The 21,140-nt window shown below is 37.5% G+C and overlaps 1 protein-coding gene across 2 annotated transcripts in view; it reads left to right on the top strand.

The window, feature by feature from the left end:
- Positions 1-17,919, top strand: part of LOC126183231 (protein MON2 homolog) — a 222,524-nt gene extending 204,605 nt beyond the window's left edge. For both annotated transcript variants that reach the window (XM_049925015.1, XM_049925016.1), the window contains 3 exons: positions 11,963-12,185; positions 12,656-12,738; positions 12,859-17,919. In XM_049925015.1, the coding sequence (XP_049780972.1) occupies positions 11,963-12,185; positions 12,656-12,738; positions 12,859-13,016 (464 nt within the window). In that variant the 3' untranslated portion in view covers positions 13,017-17,919. The remainder of the gene's footprint in view (positions 1-11,962; positions 12,186-12,655; positions 12,739-12,858) is intronic.
- Positions 17,920-21,140: the final 3,221 nt, after the last annotated feature.

Here is a 21,140-nt window from a genome sequence, read left to right on the forward strand (position 1 = left end):
GTGGTGTACCACACTTGTGTGGACGCTGGTTTTGGGTAGTGCCATTTTGACCTGTACCATATACTTCAACCATGGTGGCATGCAAACAGTTTGCAAACTTAGCCGTTTTGGAAATACTTCCACCCTTGGCACGAAAGCCAAGATCATGCCTGTTTGGCCATCAGAGAAATTGCTTCATTTCCACATTACAACAACGACTGCACTGTTTTCCATGGGCCTCCCCAAACGCTTTATGTACCATCCACTGTTAGTGCTGCCACCTGTCCTCTCTGAATGGTTATTGCATGTTGATGACGAGCATAGGTGGTGGTCATATTAATGTGACTGGACTGTGTGTGCCTTGAACTGCAGTATTTGGTACATTACATATGTTTTACTCAATGTCCTTCACTTCTAAGCCATTGTCGATGACAAACAAAAGTATTTTAGAATTACCTGTAATATTAGGAGCACCCCCACTTAACCATGCCCCAATCAGATACCACCTCATAGCCTTTCTCATTAGTGTGGAGAATGATTTTTTGCTGTCTGTCCATAAAGTACTAGAGCAATCAGTGATGAGCAACTCCTCTTATCCCATAATGGTACATTTTCTACAGTGAAATAAAATGATCGTATGGCATTGTTGGCTGCTGTATTGTAAGTCCTTTTTAGGTGACACCACATTGGCGACTTATGAGGGCACAGTGAAATGCCTTGGTTAAAGGTACAATAGTATTCACAAATTCCTATTTAATCCATCCAGTGCCTCACAGAGAAAAGAGAATATAAGGTTTTCAGTTGTTAAACTACTTTTGAAACTAAACTATGTTGACAATAATTTATGTTAACTGAAATAATCAATAACCCTTCTATATACAGCCTTTTCAATAACTTTTGTAAACACCGATGGCACAGAAATGGAAATATAATTCACTAAAATGAATGCAATAATAGATGACACTGTTACTGTGTGAGGGTTTGAATTCTGCTTGAATCTGCTGTAACAATTTTAAGTTGTTTAAATACTTTCAGAAGAATAGTAACTGTCCATTTAAGGAGGACTTAAGCTGATTTACCAGATACCAACAAAAAAAAAAAAAATGGATTTATGATGGTTTTTCCCACAATTTCTGATTACTTGGAGGATGGTTCCTACTAATAGGATATGACTGAAACCTTTTGCTTTCCTCATTAATTTTTAAGACTAATAAAATGAAGTAAATTAATGTAATGTATGTTTCTTATTTTTCTTCTTCTCTTCTTCTTTTTATTACCATAATTTTTAGTCCTTTATTCATAGTTCACTGATTTATAATAGTGTTTTGTTTTCTTTCACTAAGTTTAGTGGATAGTATCCTGATCTACCATAGTTTTATAGATGAAAACTGGTAAACATTTTCAAATACATGAATAACTGTTGCGATAGGTTAAGTAAAGGTTTGCTTATACTGTGATCCTTTATTAAGCACATTCGTTAGTATAACATACAGTAAATTTTGCCCTCCTGTCCGCCAAAAACGGAATAACCCTGCTTCTGGCACTATGCTCCTTGCTCCTCTTAGTCCTTCCTGCACCCACTGTCTGATGTCACATCAGCCTATTGCAGAGGATTCATTCACTAGCCTACCACAACTTAAAGTATATTAATGGCAACATATTAAACTACTAATTGTATTTAGAAGGAGGTTGTGCCTTTTATTGTCACACTACCATGATGTATTGTAGAATATTTTGCCAGTAACAGTGTCCAAGTGAAAAAAGTGAATACTGTCAGTGTTGTTGATAAACATAACCATACTCTGTGTTAGAAAAAGGTAGACAAAGCTGTATATCAGCCATCACAGCCTACAGTTTAGGAACTGGTGCAATGGCAGCCTTAATCCTTAATTATGAAAATATTCAAGACATACCAACAAAAAAGGTCACTGCCCATTGAAGGAAGAGGATATCTCAACTAATTTGTCTCGGTGGATAGAAGATGGCTACACATTTCTGAAGTAGAAACAAAGGGGGGGTATGTAATGAGTGTAGCATACTGCCTCTCCTTGATTCTGAATGAAGAGTAGATTGTTAGTTAATGAGATGCAACAAACCTCAATATAAACACAAAATAAATAAAAAGATATCCTTGTCCTGTTCATCAAAAGCACAACTTTCTGATGCCGTTGCATGTATGTCCTTGTATGTACATACTTACAGTAGCCTTGTTGTCCTTCACTGAAAATGCTCATGTTGTACTGGAGTGGGCAAATTTTGTCTGTGCAAATTCATAATGAAATTGACTTCCACCAAGTACTTAGTGGTCTCTGTCTTTGTTGAATATATTGTAACTATTCTGGATTTAGAAACATCTCGTATATAAACAAATGTACATGCTAATACTAGTGTTTACAAATTGAATTTTTATTGCCATCCAAGTGGCCGCCTTTTGCCATTGTTCTCAGAGTTACTGAGTTGTATGGGATTTTAGTAACTATGGTGACCACAAAACGGAAGGAGATCGCGTGGTTTGTCATATTCCTGGGCCTTTATCAGTTTTGCATGCATTTGATTTTGAATGCTGTCATTATTTCATACAGTGATTGGCCAAGTTTTTTGGGCACAATTTTAACCCTTTCCACTCAATTTTTTTGCCAGCTCTCATCTCCTCATCTCTGATTAATATTATCAGGGAATAGGCTAGGGGATTGCTTGCAATATTATGGTATTTTGAAGTGAGAAAGACATGAATATGAGCTCTCCTGATAACTTTATTATCTGTTGTCTGTTGCATAGAATTATGTGCATTTTTGTTTATTTTTTTTTAAAACTGTTTGCTGTCTGATACTTTTTGAAACAAGTCTCCAGGATGAAGTCTAAGACCCCCTTGTGCATGTCTCAAGGTAGATAATGGTTTCTTTCTTCCAATCTTTTTCGTTTTGTCTGCTGCAGGCCATACAATTGATTGTAGATTGCTTTTCATTTTACATTACAAAATGCATCTTTCCATCCAGCCTCTCCTCAACATCAGAAGATGATTCCCTCTCTTCCTTGAATGTCTCTAACAGTGCCCACAAGCTTTGTGATGAGATTTCTCTAATAGAAAAGATATGTTTCCTCTTCTCTCTTCTCTTCTCCGTATCTATTGAGTAAAAGATGTAGCTGTTTTACAACTGTAACTTCTACAATCCAGAGAAAAAAACTGCACCATTTGTATGACTTCCATGTAAAGCCGTAACATGCACAAAACACTGTGTCCATTCCTCTGTAAACTTTATTTATTCTAAAATAATTCTAGGTTTCTCATCTGAACTGGTTGTTTCTTTGTGTAACCAGTGATCAGCTGTGTTTCAGGACCAAATAATGTCTCAGTATGGTCACTAACCTCTTATTGTGAAGGGATACGTGCATCATTTGTGTATTAGACTGATAAACACACACATTGTATTCCTCAAGCTGCTTCTTTTTGAGAACAAGTGGAAAACCATTCATAGATGGCACAGCTGTCCCTGTTTCATGCATTTTCATTTTGCTTGGTTCATGAGCAAGCTTAGGGTAAGTGTAGAACCTGTCAGTGTAGATGTGAAAACCTGTACCACCTGTGTGTGCAGGCAGATCTTGTGCCAAATAAATCACTATTCAAGAGATAAATGGCAAATCATGATGAATAAGACTGTCAGTCATTGTGTCACTGTAAATGGAATATGAGAAAATGCATATCGTGGAGGCAAAAAAAAATTTGAAGACGTCAATGTTTAGGCTTCATTAGATTATAGCTCTTCAACTGAATCCTGCCTTTAAAACCATCTATGGTCTCATCTTCCTGCTATGCAAAGTTCTTTACATTTACTAGCAATATATTCACTGACAAACTTCACTTTGCCTTTCCTAGTATCCACACTTGCTTGAGCAATGATGGGAGAAACTAAATGCAGTGTCCAAAATAACTGGAAAAATCGGTGACCAGAGGAAACGTACTTGTAGAACAGACTTCAGTCTAGCCAATCTTCAGTAAAATAGTTACCTAAATCTGTCTTCAAATTGGGGGGTATGTTTAATGTAAGACCAAGGATGCCTTCATTCGTACCCATGAAACATTCTTCCATAAATGTCACATTAAATGTTTTGTCAGTGGAGCCACCTTTTGTATTTTTTCCATTCCAGATGCTTGTAATTAAAGTGCAACTACTCACAAAGGTCCAGTGTGGGCTGTAATTATTATATGGCAATGTAACTTGGTGGATATTCTAATGCATTAATGTGGAATAGATTAAAACTGGAAAACATAAGTTCCAATTTAGACCACCAGGTGCATACCTGGGACTGTCTGTCGACATCTGGTGCTTGTATCGAACAAATTATGTAAGCAGCAGTTAATATAATCAGCATTATGCCTTTCTCACTTGTTTGACCTTTCCTAGCCATGTCCAGTTTCTTATCAAATATCTACCAAGTTTCACTGCCATATGATAATTACAGCCGATACTGCACCTCTGTGTGCAGCGACACTTTCTGGTACATTTATTGCAGTCAGAATTTTGCTAATAAAATGGTACTGAAAAATAGTTGAAAATATTGAAGTTCCATTGTTGGGTATGTGTTTCAAGGAAGAGTGAATCTCTCTTTCGTAACAAGTACACTGAAGAGCCAAAGAAACTGGTACACCTGCCTAATACTGTGTAGGGCCCCCGTGAGCATGCAGAAGTACCACAACATGATGTGGCATGGACTTAGCTGATGTCTGAAGTAGTGCTGTAGGGAATTGACACCATGAATCCTGCAGGGCTGTCCATAAATCCGTAAGAATATGAGGGGGTGGAGTTCTCTTCTGAATAGCATTTTGCAAGGCATCCCAGATGTGCTCAATAATGTTCATGTCTGGAGAGTTTGATGGCCAGTGGAAGTGTTTAAACTCGGAAGAGTGTTGCTGGAGCCACTCTGCAGAAATTCTGGACATTTGGGGTGTCTCATTCCTTGCTGGAATAGCCTAAGACTGTCAGAATGCACAGTGGACATGAATGGATGCAGGTGATCAGACAGGATGCTTACGTTCGTGTCGCCTGCCAGAGTCGTATCAAGGGTACGATACCACTCCAGCTGCACATGTCCCGTGCCATTACAGAGCCTCCACCAGCTTGAACAGTCCCCTGCTGACATGCATGGTCCATAAATTCATGAGGTTGTCTCCATATCCGTACACGTCCATCTGCTCAGTACAATTTGAAACGAGTCTCGTCCAACCAGGCAGCATGTTTCCAGTCATCAAAAGTCCAATGTCAGTGTTGATGGGCCCAGGCAAGGCGTAAAGCTTTGCGTCGTGCAGTCATCAAGGGTACACGAGTGGGCCTTTGACTTCAAAAGCCCATATTGATGATGTTTTGGTGAATGTTTCTCATGCTGGCACTTGTTGGTGGCCCAGGAATGAAATCTGCAGCAATTTGCGGAAGGGTTGCACTTCTGTCACTTTGAACGATTCTGTTCAGTCATCTTCATTCCTGTTCTTGCAGAATCTTTTTCCGGCCGCAGTGATGTCTTGAGATTTGATGTTTCACTGGATTCCTGATATTCACAGTACACTCGTGAAATGGTCACATGGGAAAATGCCCACTTCATTGCTACCTCAGAAATGCTGTGTCCCATCGCTCGTGTGCTGACTATAACAGCACATTCAGACTCACTTAAATCTTGATACCCTACCAGTGTATCAGCAGTAACCAATCTAACAACTGCACCTGACACTTGTTTTATATAGGCATTGCCGACCGTAGTGCTGTGTTACACCTGTTTACATGCCTCTGTATTTGAATACGCTTGCCTATACCAGTTTCTTTGGTGCTTCAGTGTATAAGAACTTGATAATATCACTCTCATGATAAACCTGCCATTAACATGTGATAGATTGCACATTGTCATCACTTCCTTCTAAATCATTACGGTAAGATTAACTGACAATTACATCACTACACACAAGAAAAGAACCTTCTTGTTCAGTCTCATCACTGAACTGTTACTCATCTTTAAGTATCTTCCAAAAGCCACCTATGATCATCAAGTACACATCTTCTGTCTACCATTTTTGTACAAGCAACAATTGTGTCGTAACCCACAGTCGCTTTTCCACATTGATGCACATGAGCTGGTGTGAAATATTGTGGACAGCTTCTACTATTTGTTGGGCAGAATCAGTTCTGTGGGATGAAGCAGAACAGGGAGATGATAAAAAAAACCTAAATGGTGTTTCGGACCACATCTGACATCAGAACAGAAGCAGAAAACGTTATGTAAGACAAGATTCTACATTAGAGTGGAAAGGGTTGTGATTTTTTAATTCAAACACATGTTCATAATATGAAAACGTCTTGATTCAATGTGTCAGTGTGTTCATGTTAGATTTAATGTGGGTAGAGTGAATGGAGTATGGTCTGTATGAGTATGCTTTTCACACACAGAGTACCTGAGATAGTCAAAGAATTTTCATTACATTAATGCACTTAAAAATGTAGCTTATGTTTCATTTTCTTAGTGATCTTTATATTAATACGAGGGTAATCCCAAAAGTAAGGTCTCCTATTTTTTTATAAGTACAGAACTCTGTTTGTGTGGCATTTGGTCACACTGTTGTGAAGAGTGCTTCACGCACTGTGTGTAAACATGCACACGCCGCGCTGAGCTGCTCAGTCTTGGGTTGGCAGCCGTTGAGAATGGAGCTCCCGTTGGATGTTACCGCCAAATGCGAATTGCACACAGTTATTCGGTTTTTGAACGAAAAGGGCACTGCGCCAGAGAGTTATCAGCTGGTCGGACCGAAATTCACTACGAACAAAGGAACGGGAGACCGTCAATTTCTGAGGAGACAGTATTGAAGGTTGAGCAAAGCATGTGTGAAGATCAGCAGATCACCCTGGATGATCTCTGCACGTTGGTTCCTGTGGTTTCCCGAAGCACCGCTTACAGAATTTTAACAGAAACATTGAACTACTGGTAGGTGTGCGCAAGATGGGTGCCACGCATGCTGACTGAGGACCACATGTGGCAACGAGTTGATGCTTCCTGCGAATTTCTTCACTGCCTTGCAGCTGAACAGGACAGCTTTCTGGACTCAATTGTCATGGATGACGAAACCTGGGCATACCGCTTTACACCTGAGACCAAGCAACAATCATGCCAGTGGCAGCATCCTTCTTCGCAGCATGGCGGCAAGCTGGTATGATATGGGCATACGAAAACTGCCACAGCGTCTACAAAAATGCATTGACAGAAATCGTGATTATGTCAAAAAATAGCCAAATGCTCAAGCTGTAAACTGATGTAAACCATTGTAGAAATAAACAGGTCTATGTACTTATAAAAAAATAGGAGACCTTACTTTTGGGATTACCCTCGAATATGTGCTACGTGCTCTTTGTGTGATTAAAATAGAAGGGCACTATTTGTTGCCTGCATGTCAGTAAAACAAAGTTTAATGAGGTGATACAAAATTCAAAAGGTTATCTTGAAACTTTGCCATGGAGAAATTTTCCATGGCTGCTGATAATAAGAAGCTCATAGGTGTGTGATAAATCATTTCATAAGTATTTGTAATTTGTAGTTAGTATGTTTAAGTTAAAGTGGATGGAAGAAACTTTGCTGTGTTTGGTGAAAAGTGGTTTGTAAGGCAGTCACTGTATCAATGATATCATCATTACAGGCTATAATATTATGGTAAACTATCTTGCTGCATTTGCTAATATTTGAAAAGTGAATCTGGTTGGTAACATGATGATGAAACACTTACTGTGCCCATTGTCCATGAAATTATCTATCTACACATTTTAGGCAATTCACAAAACCGCAGTGTTCTGACGCAGTTGTAATGTGCCATTAGATATGTCTGCTTTTATAATTAATTAACTTGTTCATTGTAGTTTATGCAAAGCCCAGCAGATTGTTGGTGTAGGTTAACAATTTGTGTGGTTCCATAATATGAACATAATGTTTAGGATTTTACAAGTAAAACTGAGAAAAATAGTTGCAATATATTAAAGTGCCATCAGAGTAACCAAATATTAATTTTGAAAATACGAAGTCTTTTTGACATAGTACTGCTTACTTTTGTTCTCTTCTTGTCTGTACTGCTTATCATTCATATTTCATCTCTGCATAAAGTTACACTACAGACATATACCTGGAGAAAAGGCTACTTAATACTTAATTTTACATTGGAAGTTAAAATATTTCTCTTTTTCCAAAAACAATTTTCTTGCCATTGCCATTCTCCATTGTATATCCATAGTGCTTTAGCTATCCTCAGTTATATTGCTGCCTAGATAGCAAAGACTGTCTGCTGCATTTTGTGATTTAGGCTCTCTGGGGAATGAGATTTATGTAAAATTATCCCCCCACCCTCCTGGCTTACAGCACTGCACGAGTACATGTGTGTGGTGTGCATGGGGGGGGGGGGGGGGGGGGGGGCAGAGCCATTGCAACTTTTTTTCTTTCCCTCTCCTTTGTTGCAGTCCTGTGACACTCTGCTTATTGAGCCAACCTGCCCATTCCTTAAGTTTTGACTCTTGGTCTGGGATTGTTCTTGCTTTCTGCCCTCTATTACCTATTCAGTAAAACTGACTAGTTCACACTGTCAGGTTTCTCTTTCACTTTTTCAATTTTTATTTGTTTATTTTATAAATTTTGTCAGTAGTGCATGCTGTTTGGGGAAGGACATGTTGTATGGCACCCTATCCATGGTGTACAAAGATAATGTATGCTTCTTTATTACATGAGCAATTACTCCAGCCCAAAAGCCAATATAATAGCCAGTCTGACATGGTGAGGTTATCAGGTACTCTTGATTGCAGTTCCCTGCCAATACAGGGCCCACATGCTTAATGCCTGAGCTGGTACCTCCTTGTGCAAGTCCAGGAGTAGGTGCCTGTCCTTTTGGGGCACTGTGACTCTGAGCAATGACTATCAAGCCAGGTGGACGTTGCTGTTGCTGGCAGGTGATGGTGGGGAGAGCCCTTGACTGGAGTACATCTACATCTACATCTACATGATTCTGTGCAATTGGCAATTAAGTACCTGGCAGAACGTTCATCGAACCACCTTCAAGCTCTTTCTCTACTGTTCCACTGTCAAACAGCACAGGAGAAAAACACACACTTAAATCTTTCTGTGCGAGCCCTGACTTCTCTTATTTTAATATGATGATCATTCTTCCCTATGTAGGTGGATGCCAACAAAACATATAAACACTCTGAGGAGAAAGCTGGTGGTTGAAATTTCATGAAAAGATCCTGCTACAATGAAAAGTACTTTTGTTTTAATGATTTCCATTCGAATTCATGTATAATATCCATGGTCCTCACTCTCTTGTTTCGCGGTAGTACAAAACGAGCTGCCCTTTTTTGAGCTTTTTCGATGTCCTCTGTCGATCCTACCTGATGTGCATCCCACAATGCACAGCTGTGCTTCAGAAGAGGATGTATAAGCGTAGTGTAGACAGTCTCTTTAGTAGACCTGTTGCATTTTCTTAATGTTGTACCAATAAATCATAGTCTTTGGTTTGCTTTACCCACAACATTATTTATGTGATTTTTCCAACTTAAGTTATTTGTAATTGTAATTGCTAAGTATGTAGTTGGCTTACAACTTCAGATTTGTGAGATTTATCTTGTAACCGAAATTTTGGGGAGTCCTTTTGGTACTCTTGTGGATGACTTCATGCTTTCCATTATTTAGAGTCATTTGCCATTTTTCACACCTGACAGGTATCTTGTCTAAATTGTTTTGATCGTCTAATGACTCTATAAGACATTAAATGACAGCATCATCTGGAGACAGCCTCCAAGAGTGCTACTCAAACTGTGTCCTAAATCGTTTATGTAGATCAGATATTACTTTTGTTTACTCAGTGACTTCCCATCAGGTATGACAAACTGTGACCTTTCTGACATGAAATCATGAATCCATTCACAAAACTGAGACAATAGTCCATAGGCACACAATTTGATTAGAAGTCTCTTGTGGGTATATTGTCAAAAGCCTTCTGGAAATCTAAAAAATGTGGAATCAATTTGACATTCCCAATCAGTAGCACTCATTACCCCCATGAAAATAAAGAACTAGTTGTGTTTCAGTAGACTGGTATATTATAACTCTGTGTTGGGTATTTGTCAATAAATCGTTTTCTTTGAGATAATTCATAATGTTCGAACACAGTATATACTGCAAATCAACGTTAGTGATATGGATCTGTAATTTACCAGATTTATCCTGTTTCCCTAAATGGGAATTGGTGTGACTTGTGCAACTTTCCGGTCTTTGGGTACAGATCTTTGAGCGAGTGATCAGTTGTATACGATTGCTAGATATGGAGGTATTGTATCAGAATACTCTGAGAGGAACCTGACTGGTATACAGTAAGGACCGGATCCCTTGCCTTTATTAAATGATTTAAGCTCCCTTGCTACACCTCATATTAGCGGCATCATTCTAGGCTAGAATTAAACTACTATAAGCTATCATAAGTAAGCATGGACTACAGTAGTTCTCCTGCTAGCTTTAATCAATAAAGGTCATACCTGCATACCCAGTACATTAGGTGTGTTGCGTTCCTTTTGGGTATTACTTTCTTTATGTATGTGATCAGTGTCTTACTACATTACACAAAAAACTGGAAGCGGGAATTGTCTTAGAAAGTGAGTGAGGATGTATAAAGGGCCAGCTAATGTATGGAATATCTTTCTTCTACATAGTAATCTTCCTGTCTGTTACTTAAAAATAAACAGTATTTATAGCAAAATTGAAATTGTCATTGTTTAGTTCAGGTTTTATTCAAAAATTGTTGATTTGAATGGTGAAATGGGGATGTTGTAGTAAAAATAAAGGAAACAATACAGACTTACTGTATGGCACTAGAAAATGCAATTTCCACAAATATAATATATATAATTAGATATTCCTCAAATACTTTGTTGAACATATATAAAACATGTTTCTGTTATTCATAAACAACTTTTGCATTTGTCAATAACTACAGGAAAAATTGCTTTGGCTACATAGAAGAGCAGAAGTGACATGATCAAATAATTTTTACTAATCATAAAATATAATTTATATTCTGTAAGGATTTAAAATATACAATGGAGTGACACACTGATGTGTTGTTCTAACTATGTGCAAAACAAACAAAGAGAAGTCGTCAGACACCCAATTTTCTCTTACACATTAATTGATGTTTCTTTCCCTTCGAATGATCCCAATACTACTTGTAATACTGCCATTTATTACACCCTTTATTTAGGGTACCAGAACTACGGTGCCATAGTTTTGGCAGAGGACAATATTATTGTGGGTGCATCATGTCTTGTTAGCACCGTTGTAAGTAAGTTTGTGAACTCTCTTATTTTTCAGTTGGTAATTTATTTTACCAACCTTGCCCCTCTGTTTTACTGTAGCATTTTTTCTAGTTTCATTTCTTTTTTTTTTCTGTTCTACATGTCATACCTTCAAGGTACTTTCTATGCCATAGGACACACTCTTCATCCCCTTCCCCACCCTCCTAGCCCTCTTCAGTGCATTTTATGTGTAAATCTGCTTCTGTTCCCAAAATATATAAATTGTACTCAAGAGTCACACTTGATTTAAAATATATATTTGTCCTTTTTGGAGTACACTGCTTTCTGTTTTGAAAATTTTATTTCTGTCCTTTTCCACCCATGAATTCTGTTTCGGCTTCTGTGGCTTGTCATCAGTAATCTGCTTAGTTCACAAAAGCAGATCAGACTTTATCGTATACAAATCAGCTTACTGCTCTTGACTATATATCTTCCCACCATATGGCTTGTTGGCAATTTCATATTGTTGATTGACTAAGTTTATCTACATAGGAGGGTGGTGGGGGAAGATAGGGGGAGGGGGGGGGGGGAGAGCGAGAGAGAGAGAGAGCGAGAGAGAGAGAGAGAGAGAACACTATTGACCAAATGATATGTTAATGTACTTAAGGGATATTTTATTCCTGCAGATTATGTGGCTGAACCAAAACTAAGAGAAGAATTTGCAAAAACTTGTTTTGAGACTTTGCTGCAGTTTTCATTACAAGATGGTGCTGATGAATGTGCTGAGGAAATAACAGAAGGTGGTGTGGCAGGAAGATTAGCTGTCACTGCTCTTCTAACAAGGTTCCAAGAAGTACTACACCAGTATGTTGAAGATGAAAGGAAGAACGGAAATTGCCCATTGCCAAGGTAATTTGCTTTGCTTATTACATGCAATGATGCACTCAATATAAACTTTGTGCATATATTTCTTTGTTACAGTGCAAATATGAGAAAGCATGCATATTGCACATATGACTATCAGCTAATCACCTAGCCTCCCACTTCTGTCCCCCTCCCTCCCTCCCTCCCTCCCTCCCTCCCTCGTCACCTCTCTCTCTCTCTCTCTCTCTCTCTCTCTCTCTCTCTCTCTCTCTCAATAATTCTAAATAATGAGTAATAAATAGAATTCATTGCATGCATGCAGTCCATTCACTGTAACCACTATTAAGGAGCCCTTTACAGTTTATTGTATTCAGAAGTGTTTCATTTTTGTTGCTGTTGCTGTAGGTGTAACTGTTCTTTCTTGAGATATTTACAGTAGCTAAAGTTTAACACTAATGACAATCAGGATATGAGAATTGTTACATACAATATTCTATAAGCACTTGTATTTGCAGGTATAGGTTGTCAGAGATATCTTTTGTACTGAAAGCTGTTGGAACTTTGGTATTATCACTGAAGAAAGCTCCACCAGGAAAAGGTAAATTGTTAATTCAAGTGTTATTATTCAAATTTCTAAGCATTCTAAATATTATGTTCCTTAATCAAACATTCTGTAGGTATGCAGAAGCAAATGTAATACTTCAAACTTTTTTTCCAGTGAATGAATCATCATGGGAACAACTGATTGCATTGTACCCCTATTTAGTGGACTGCACAACTACAAAATCAACACAAGTTTCAAGTTCGCTTCGTGAAGCGTTACTGCAGTACGCGGACCTTTTGCATTCGCCTACAAGATATCATAATGGTGTATGATAGTGTTATATTTGTGCTGTTTGTGTGAACTGACACTGAGATTGTAGCGTTGATGCCTGCAGCCTATTTAAGTACAAAGTTAATTGAGATACAATGAACATACACATGCGTGCAGCAGCAAGAGCTATGGACACTGGAAGTGCACAGAGATTCAGTGGTGTTGCCCCTCTGTCACACACCAAAAATGGCAGGATAAAGACTGTAATCTCATCTTCTTCCTTCCATTGAAAAACTAATGTGAATGACAGAGGTGTGGATGTGAGATTCATATTTAAAAATGATGTTAGAGTTCCTGGATGGTTTTGGGAGAACTTCAACATTTTATTTCTCAGGTCCTCACCACTGCTGTTCTACACCCATATGTAGTGCTGTGTACTCATTTCAGTGAGACACTAAAGGGAAATATTTCCTTGTCCATCCTCCCTATGCCTACTGTTGCAAAAACTGATGCTATCAAAGCTGTCACTGTAATTGCTACATTGCGATGTGTACTTTGTCCAACGTGTGTACAGTCACACACTTTTTCTTTGTGACTTGACTCCCTACTCCTCACTAGGCAGGAGACTGGGCACCGATATGCCATTTTCAGTATTTTTGCTTTTAATTTCGGATTTTTCTGAAAAATTATATTAATCACATGATTTCAGCCTGATATATGAGAAATTTTAAGTTTTGGTTATTTCCACATCTTGTTCTTCATAACATTCAGTGAAGGAGATGGAGCTCACCCCCAAAATATTTCTCTCCCTACAGCACTTCTATAAAACTGGCCAAGAAAGTGTGTGTGGACTGCAAACTTTAAGCTACTTCAAAATTGACATCTCCACAGATGAAACTCAGTACTGGGCAGCTGGTAGCTAGTTCATTAATGCCATTGTGTGTATCTTTGGAGTTCTGATTGCTTCATTTATTTTATTACACATAGCAAATTACTGATGATGGATTTTGATCATGGGATTTATGTTATATGAATGTTTTTCTTACTTTGGATGCTATCCAAATGGTGCTATTTCCTTGAATATTTAGTGACTGTAGTTCTCATGTTCTCAACATTGACTGAAGCTCCTTTTAATAGAACATACTATGCTGCCCTGCTGTATATCATTGTTAGAATATGATTAGAACTTTGACACATTTTTGTCATCATGTGTGTTTTATTACAGCTGACAAACAATTGTAGCTTTCTTTTCAAGTAACTTATTACTTACCAAAAGTTATTACCTTGAGAGGCAGCTTAAAATGTTACCGTTATGCATAAGTTGCACACATCCCTGCGTGCCACCAGAGGTATTGTTGCCATATCAGTATTCAGTTGAAGCTATGAAATGTAAGTTAAATCTGTATAACATTTCTGTTACCTTGGATCATTAATAACATTCTTTTTTGTTCATTATCACTTTTTTCTATAAATTATTTTCCTGTTTAATCACAATACAAAGCAGATCTGCCTGGAAACCAAATATAATGAAATACTCTTTAGTTGGGGCACCAAATTAATCTTTGTGCTAAACAATAACAGGATTCTTGTTGCGCCCCCCCCCCCCCCCCAATAAGGAAACAGTGTTCTTTGCCTGAAACTCAATAGCATTACTGAAATATTAAGTATCAAGAGATTCTGCCTTACTAGTATTTGCGTCAGGGAAAAAGAATTACGTAAGGTCTTACATCTTTGAGTGTGAGAGTTTCTGATGTAAATATGTATCTTCCTTTCTATGTATGTTCTGCAATATTTTCATTGTTTCAAATTTCCTTGTATTTCAAGTCATTCCTGTCTACTTCCAGAACTTCAGTAACAGTTTTTTACAATGTTCAGATATCTGCATCCATGTTTATGCTGTTTATTAGGGAAGCTTGAAATTTTATGGTTTAATAGCTTCATCATATTGATTTTTGTTGAAATATCACAACTTTGTCCATGATATTTGACAGACATAATAGTTTCTGTTGTAACATAAATGTGATTAACTGGGTCTGCTCTGATAACAAGGCAATGGACACCATGGAAGTTTCCAAGATCTTTATAAATCACTGTTATTACTTTGTGAATTATTCATGGCTTTTTCAGGTGTCATTGATAATGTTAGAAGTTCGAAACTTCTGTGTAATCCTTTTTCATACAACAGAAAATTATGTGAATTCTGAGGGTGGTTACCACACTCATTACTTTCATTCTTAGATGTTTTTGTATCTTCAGTAATTATTGTTTTATTTTTATCACAGATGCACCAAACATTATTTTATCAGACCTTTTTGGATCTTGTTATTGAACCATCATTGTTCTTTTTGTAGTCCATTTTATTAGTCGATAAACATAATTTTCTGTTTACAGAAGACTCATTTTTCAAAATACTCAAGTAATTTTACTTGTCTGTTTACTATTCTCTTTAAGATTGTTATTCAAATTTATTTGTGAAATGTGTTTACTATCTCATTATACAACTTCAAAATATCAAACAAATCACATTACTTCTATAGGATTTTATGAGGCTATTGAATAGATTGTGTTTATATATACATTTTATTGTGCAGGCATGACTTACCGTAAGTAATGAGAATTTTCAATTGCCGTTTCCTTTGAAAAATATATATTGTCAGTTAACAGAATTGTCATGTAGTGTCATTATTTCATTCCCAAATCTGGAAAATAGAATAGGCAACTGTGAACATGTTCCACTTCTGAACAGCAGTAGTTCCATACATACATATCCTCTAATTCATATTTCACAAGTGGATACCACACTTTTTTTCCAGTGATCTGATTCTGTATATAAGAGATTTTATGATCAGATCAGCAGTTTCATTTGTTGAGGAGGAAAAGTTTGTATTAATTACTACAAAAGCTGTCTGTGTAACTAAAATGGCATTATATTTATTGCTGTGGCTCACTGAGTGCTGTAAATCTATCTAGTTGCTGTAATTTTGGCAGCTTGTGTATCAAGTTTGCCGTGTGTGATTGTTCAGAGTAACTGACCATGTAGAGTACATGTGGAATGTTGTGTCATCTGTGTTGACTTCATGATGATATGATAGAGAGAAGGGCGCATATGGAAACTTGTAGCTTTAGATAGCTTACTCCTCATGAATGGCACCAAGAGGATGCTGGGCATAGAACACACAAGTCACCATCAGTAGGCTAAATCCTACTGTTAAAACTCTCTTCCACTACTAGCATTTGAATCAGTTACCTTTGAGCCAAAGATTTTTACAAAATTGTGGGTTAATGACCTCATTCATGAACTGCAATCATACATTGATGACTGAATGGAGCAGCTAGTTCAATTTTGCATGGTAGAAGGAATTTTCATCACAGTAAATGTTTGGCTGGTCATGGGAGGAGAGTTAACTGTGTACAATTTATTTTCACAGACTGTGCAGCAATATCCTGGGTTAAATCCCAAACATCTGCAGTCTCTTCATGTGCCTCTGTTAATGGTTATCAGCCCACTGGGTGGGAGTGTTGAGACTATGACCCTCTTCGTGCTATTATCGGAGCGTGGGCCATATACCTTCAGTGGATTTCACCTTCTCTGTGTCTTCTATTTGTGTAAACATCTGTAATAACACAAGTGCAAGTGCTTATAAAAAATTAAAAAAATTAAAAATTATCCATGCAACACAGGGATACACTTTTTGCACTATGCTGAGGAATAAGATGAACCCTACTCTTATATCTCAGTGTGTCTCAAACACCCTGAAAATGAGTCACATTGTTTGGGTTTAAACTAAGGACCAGGCCTCTAACAACAATGTGAACCTCATGGGTCTTCTCAGGTGAATTAGTAATATGACTGTGTTTTGTGGCAGGAGAAGAAAGTTTTATAGGTCAGTGAAGCCACAGACAATAATTTCCATTTTTTATTGTTTTCATGTTTGAAATTGTCCATGTCTAACAAATTCCTGTGTTTCATTAGTACCATTTTGGGTTTTGTCAATGAAGTATTCAACTAAGATGATTTATTCTGACCACAATTTTGGTTTCAGGACACTTTTCCAGGTGTCATGACGTGTCACACCTGCTTACTGGAAAAGAAATATGGTGTATACTGTCACAGTTGTGTGTCATTGTATGTTAGATGCAAGTTGGGCAAGGGTGAGGGGTGAAGGTAGCATAGTAGCTATCTAAATGAATGTGAATAACTACTGAAATGATGCACTGACTGGTGTACTGTTTAAATAATACTCTGACTGGTTGATGTACCAAGTAACCAATTTTTAATGTCACTAGGAAATTTACACAAAAAACTTCCTGTCATTTACATTTGCTATTAATTTCCTTTTTATTCTTTATATAGCTTTTGAACAATTGTAATTTCTCTTTATCATTATGTGAATCACATTTGACTCTCAATGTTAATAAGTGTGTTGTTTGAGGTTTACTGTTTCATTGATAATGAGATCAGTGGAGAGTGTCAAGATTAAGAGATCCTCTCTCTTGTCTTGCAGCACATGGTTCTTACAGAACCAAGTGCTCCACATTGTTACATATATTTGAACTCAGCTCTACACAGAGCAAAACCTAGAAAAAAAACATGGAAGTTATTAAATACTTTCTAAGCTGTTACTGTCTTACAATATTACGTCTTGTCTGTGGTTCAGAAAATTCAGGATTGTCACAGATGCAAAGTCTACATATTGATTGTTATCCAACATCTTTGCCTTGTGGGCACCTCCTACTTGTTAGTGCCATACATTTATGTTACATGCCCACAGATATCTGGTAATTTTGAAACATTTATGAATTGGAATTTTGTAATACAAATCTCTATCTGGGTTGATTTGGTTTCCCATTTTCACACAGGAATGGACAGTTGCAGGCAGGCAGGCAGGCATCATCAAGTGAACAGAGACTGTATTATTATTTCTAATAAAAAAAATAAACTTTGAGCTACATTCAGCAGTGAAACTCTTTGCAAATTTTTTGGCAACCCTATGTTATGATTAAAATGTGTTAATTGTATGTGCCATTATTCACAAATGCTCTGATCTTTAAAGTGAATGGAGTGATTGCAGAAATAGTTACAAAACATACTTTTCCAAATCCTTGTCTAGCTTTATAATTGTAAAAATCATACATGAAAGTGACAGTAAGTGTTGTGTGTTGCAGCTCATAGCACCATTTTGTACTAAAAATGTTAGTGTATGTTTATTTCATTTTGCTGTTGAGTATTTCTGTTGCATATGATAAACAAATATGAGTAAATGGGAAGTGTCTGATTAGTTAACATTACTCCCTTAGCCATTAAAGACTAAAATATTAAGAAGAAAACCAGATGCTTTATCATGTTCATAGAGAACATTTATGATATTTTATCAACCAATTGTGCTTTCACTCCCATAAAATCTGACATCATTTTTGAGAAATATAATGTCTCTTACAGTAGCAGATTACATTCTAACCACAATGAAACACCAGTGTTACATAACAGGCTGCAGACTACACAAAAACTGTTCAATCTCATTAAATGTGGTCAAATTGCTCATAAATTCTCTCCTTTGAGAAAAGTTCATTAATTGTGCAAATGAATATGTTTTACTGATAGCAGCAGAAATTGCAAACATGCATTAAGTAATTTTTTAATATCAAGGAGTTAGTATTCACAAATGGCTAAAGAGAAGCAGAAATATTTATAGCTAACAGAGGAAGGAGTAGGTCATTCAGTATCTTTATCAGCAGATGATATATTATGTGTAAGAACAACTCAAGAAATATAAAAAAAACACTAATACTTTCTGAAATAAAATTTTGTTGATTGATCAGAAAACAATGAGAATTTGATTTTTGTGGTGTATTGAGGAATGATTGAAAAAGTCAGTAGTGAAGGAGCTTTGGGGCACCTGCTGCACTCCATTTATATTACACTAGATTTGATATTGAGCATTGTCTAGGCTAGCATACTATTCCATAGCTGTTTGGTGGGTACAAAATGGTACCTTAAATTTAAATTTCCGACCTTCCATTGATGTGCATCTGGAGGATACTGCCCTCTAAAGAAACAAGAGCTTTATAGTTGAGCGCCCCGACCACTTTTCCACTAATATGGAAATTAATTTAGCTGTTATGGCACAGTGACACAATTATTTTTGTTGCATGACAAGAAGAAGCTATTTGTGAGAAATTGTCCTCATTTGATACCAGAAGAGTATGTATATATTAATTATGTATCTCATTCTTAACCTGTAATTATGTGTCTAATATCTCTGTAAAAATTATCCACAGGTGAATACCATCTCCATCACTACCTTTGGTCACTACTTTGAATTGCCTTTACAAGCACGTTTGCACTGGTTATCGAGCCTGCCAGCCTCTTTCAGCTAGGGTAAACTTGTCTAATAATGAGTAAAAGCCCAGAATGGTTCCACAGTTTGTACTGTCATATGATTTGTGCATTTCTGTAAAAGGCATAAGAATGTACAATGAGATGAGTTTTGACTGAAAAAGGAACTGGAAAAAACAGTCATCATATCTCTAAACATCACTGTCTGTTCCATTTATCACGTGAGCTCTTACAGAACTTATTGACCAGCTTCAAGCATTTCTCTGACTGATGGACTTCAAAGACTGTGGAGCTCTATGTATTTCTACTCTAAGGCTAGATAAATGACACATTAATTTATGCTTATGTCTGCCTGTTAATCAGAGGGGTGGCACTTTAGCACTACCTGTGAGTTGTCTTCTGCTGTTAAACTTGGACTTACTTCGCATTTCATCACTAATAGTGCTGTTTGGGAAGTGCCTGCTCACCTCCATTCCAACAACTGCTTTCTCATCTGGCTCCATCTGCAACACACACAAGTGCTAGATGTGAAGCCACCCAGATGGACTCAAAGTAGGGCAGATAGAATGCTCTATAGGAAATATAATTACATTGGAACACAATGGATGCATCTAAAATCTGAGTCACCATATGACAACTGTCAACTTCAGCCTTTACTTCTCAGCAGTCTGAAGATTTGCCAGGAACAACCCGTGTTTTGGATTCTATATTAAACTATAGGTCCCCTTTCCTCAGTAGGATTAGTGGGGTAGGCTAGGGACATGTAAGTCGTCGTCATCGTCATCAATGTCATGGCATCCAATTGAAAGACTTGCACCAAGTTGTTGAACGACATGAAATTATCACCAGCATCTTCAAATTTCCTGCTCAGTTAGGGAGACTTGCTGGTCCCTAGCAGAATGATGAATATCGCTCTATAAATGGGGATAATCTGGTGATGTTTTGGTAGCTCTGGTTCAGACCAACAAACAGAACCTGACAGTGCCTAGGCTTTGGCGGCAAAGGTTCAGCAGATGCATAGGCATATGCAAGGGAGGTGGGTGGCATTTGTCCTCTCCTGAAATCTGGATACATTTACAACATTGCTTCTCATCCCTGATTTTCAGCCAGTTTTGGTTAGACATGCCACTGTATTCACTTTATCTCTTATTGTACCCAAACCCTACACATCTGCAAGGGAGGCCAATATGAAGGGGACACCTGCTGTTCACAATAAATTATTCTATTTTCTTTGGCTCGGAACCAGTTTGGTGCCACCCTACAATGAAACAGATGCAAGCCTTTGCAGAACAGTGCCAAACTCTTCTGTTGCCTCTTGTACATGTCGTTGTTGAGCTGCAGGATTCAGACATCCCAGTGCATGAAGTAAGTCATCAGTTTCCTGTATACCCCTCCACGATTCACAGCCAAGACCTATGGCGGGTTACTGAGACTACATTGTAAACAGTTGTAGAGTCTGATCGCTGCCATGTGATACATGTAGTAGGTTTACTCATCTGTGTTTCATCTGTGGGCACAAATGTATGTCAGAAGTGGCCCATGCTGTTTTCTATTGTATAGGTGAAAAAACATAATATATTGAAAATTTAATTTATTTCAAAAAAGTCTCACATACAGGAGTGTTAATGTGGCAAGGTGACAACATTGTTAATAGTGTAGAGGTAGAAATTCTAGAAGTCACTGATATAGTCACTCAACAATGTGTTAAACTGGGGATATGAGAGTTGTCTTGGTTTAATCTTGAGCTGTTAAGGGTGTGTTCTACCAGGCAATTTTAGTGTGAGTTTCAAGAAGTTTACCATGTTCATGTAGGCGAATTCAGGGCCTGGGTTACACTCCACACTAACAA

Source organism: Schistocerca cancellata, chromosome 4 (assembly GCF_023864275.1).
Source record: "Schistocerca cancellata isolate TAMUIC-IGC-003103 chromosome 4, iqSchCanc2.1, whole genome shotgun sequence".
Classification (NCBI taxonomy): domain Eukaryota; kingdom Metazoa; phylum Arthropoda; class Insecta; order Orthoptera; family Acrididae; genus Schistocerca; species Schistocerca cancellata.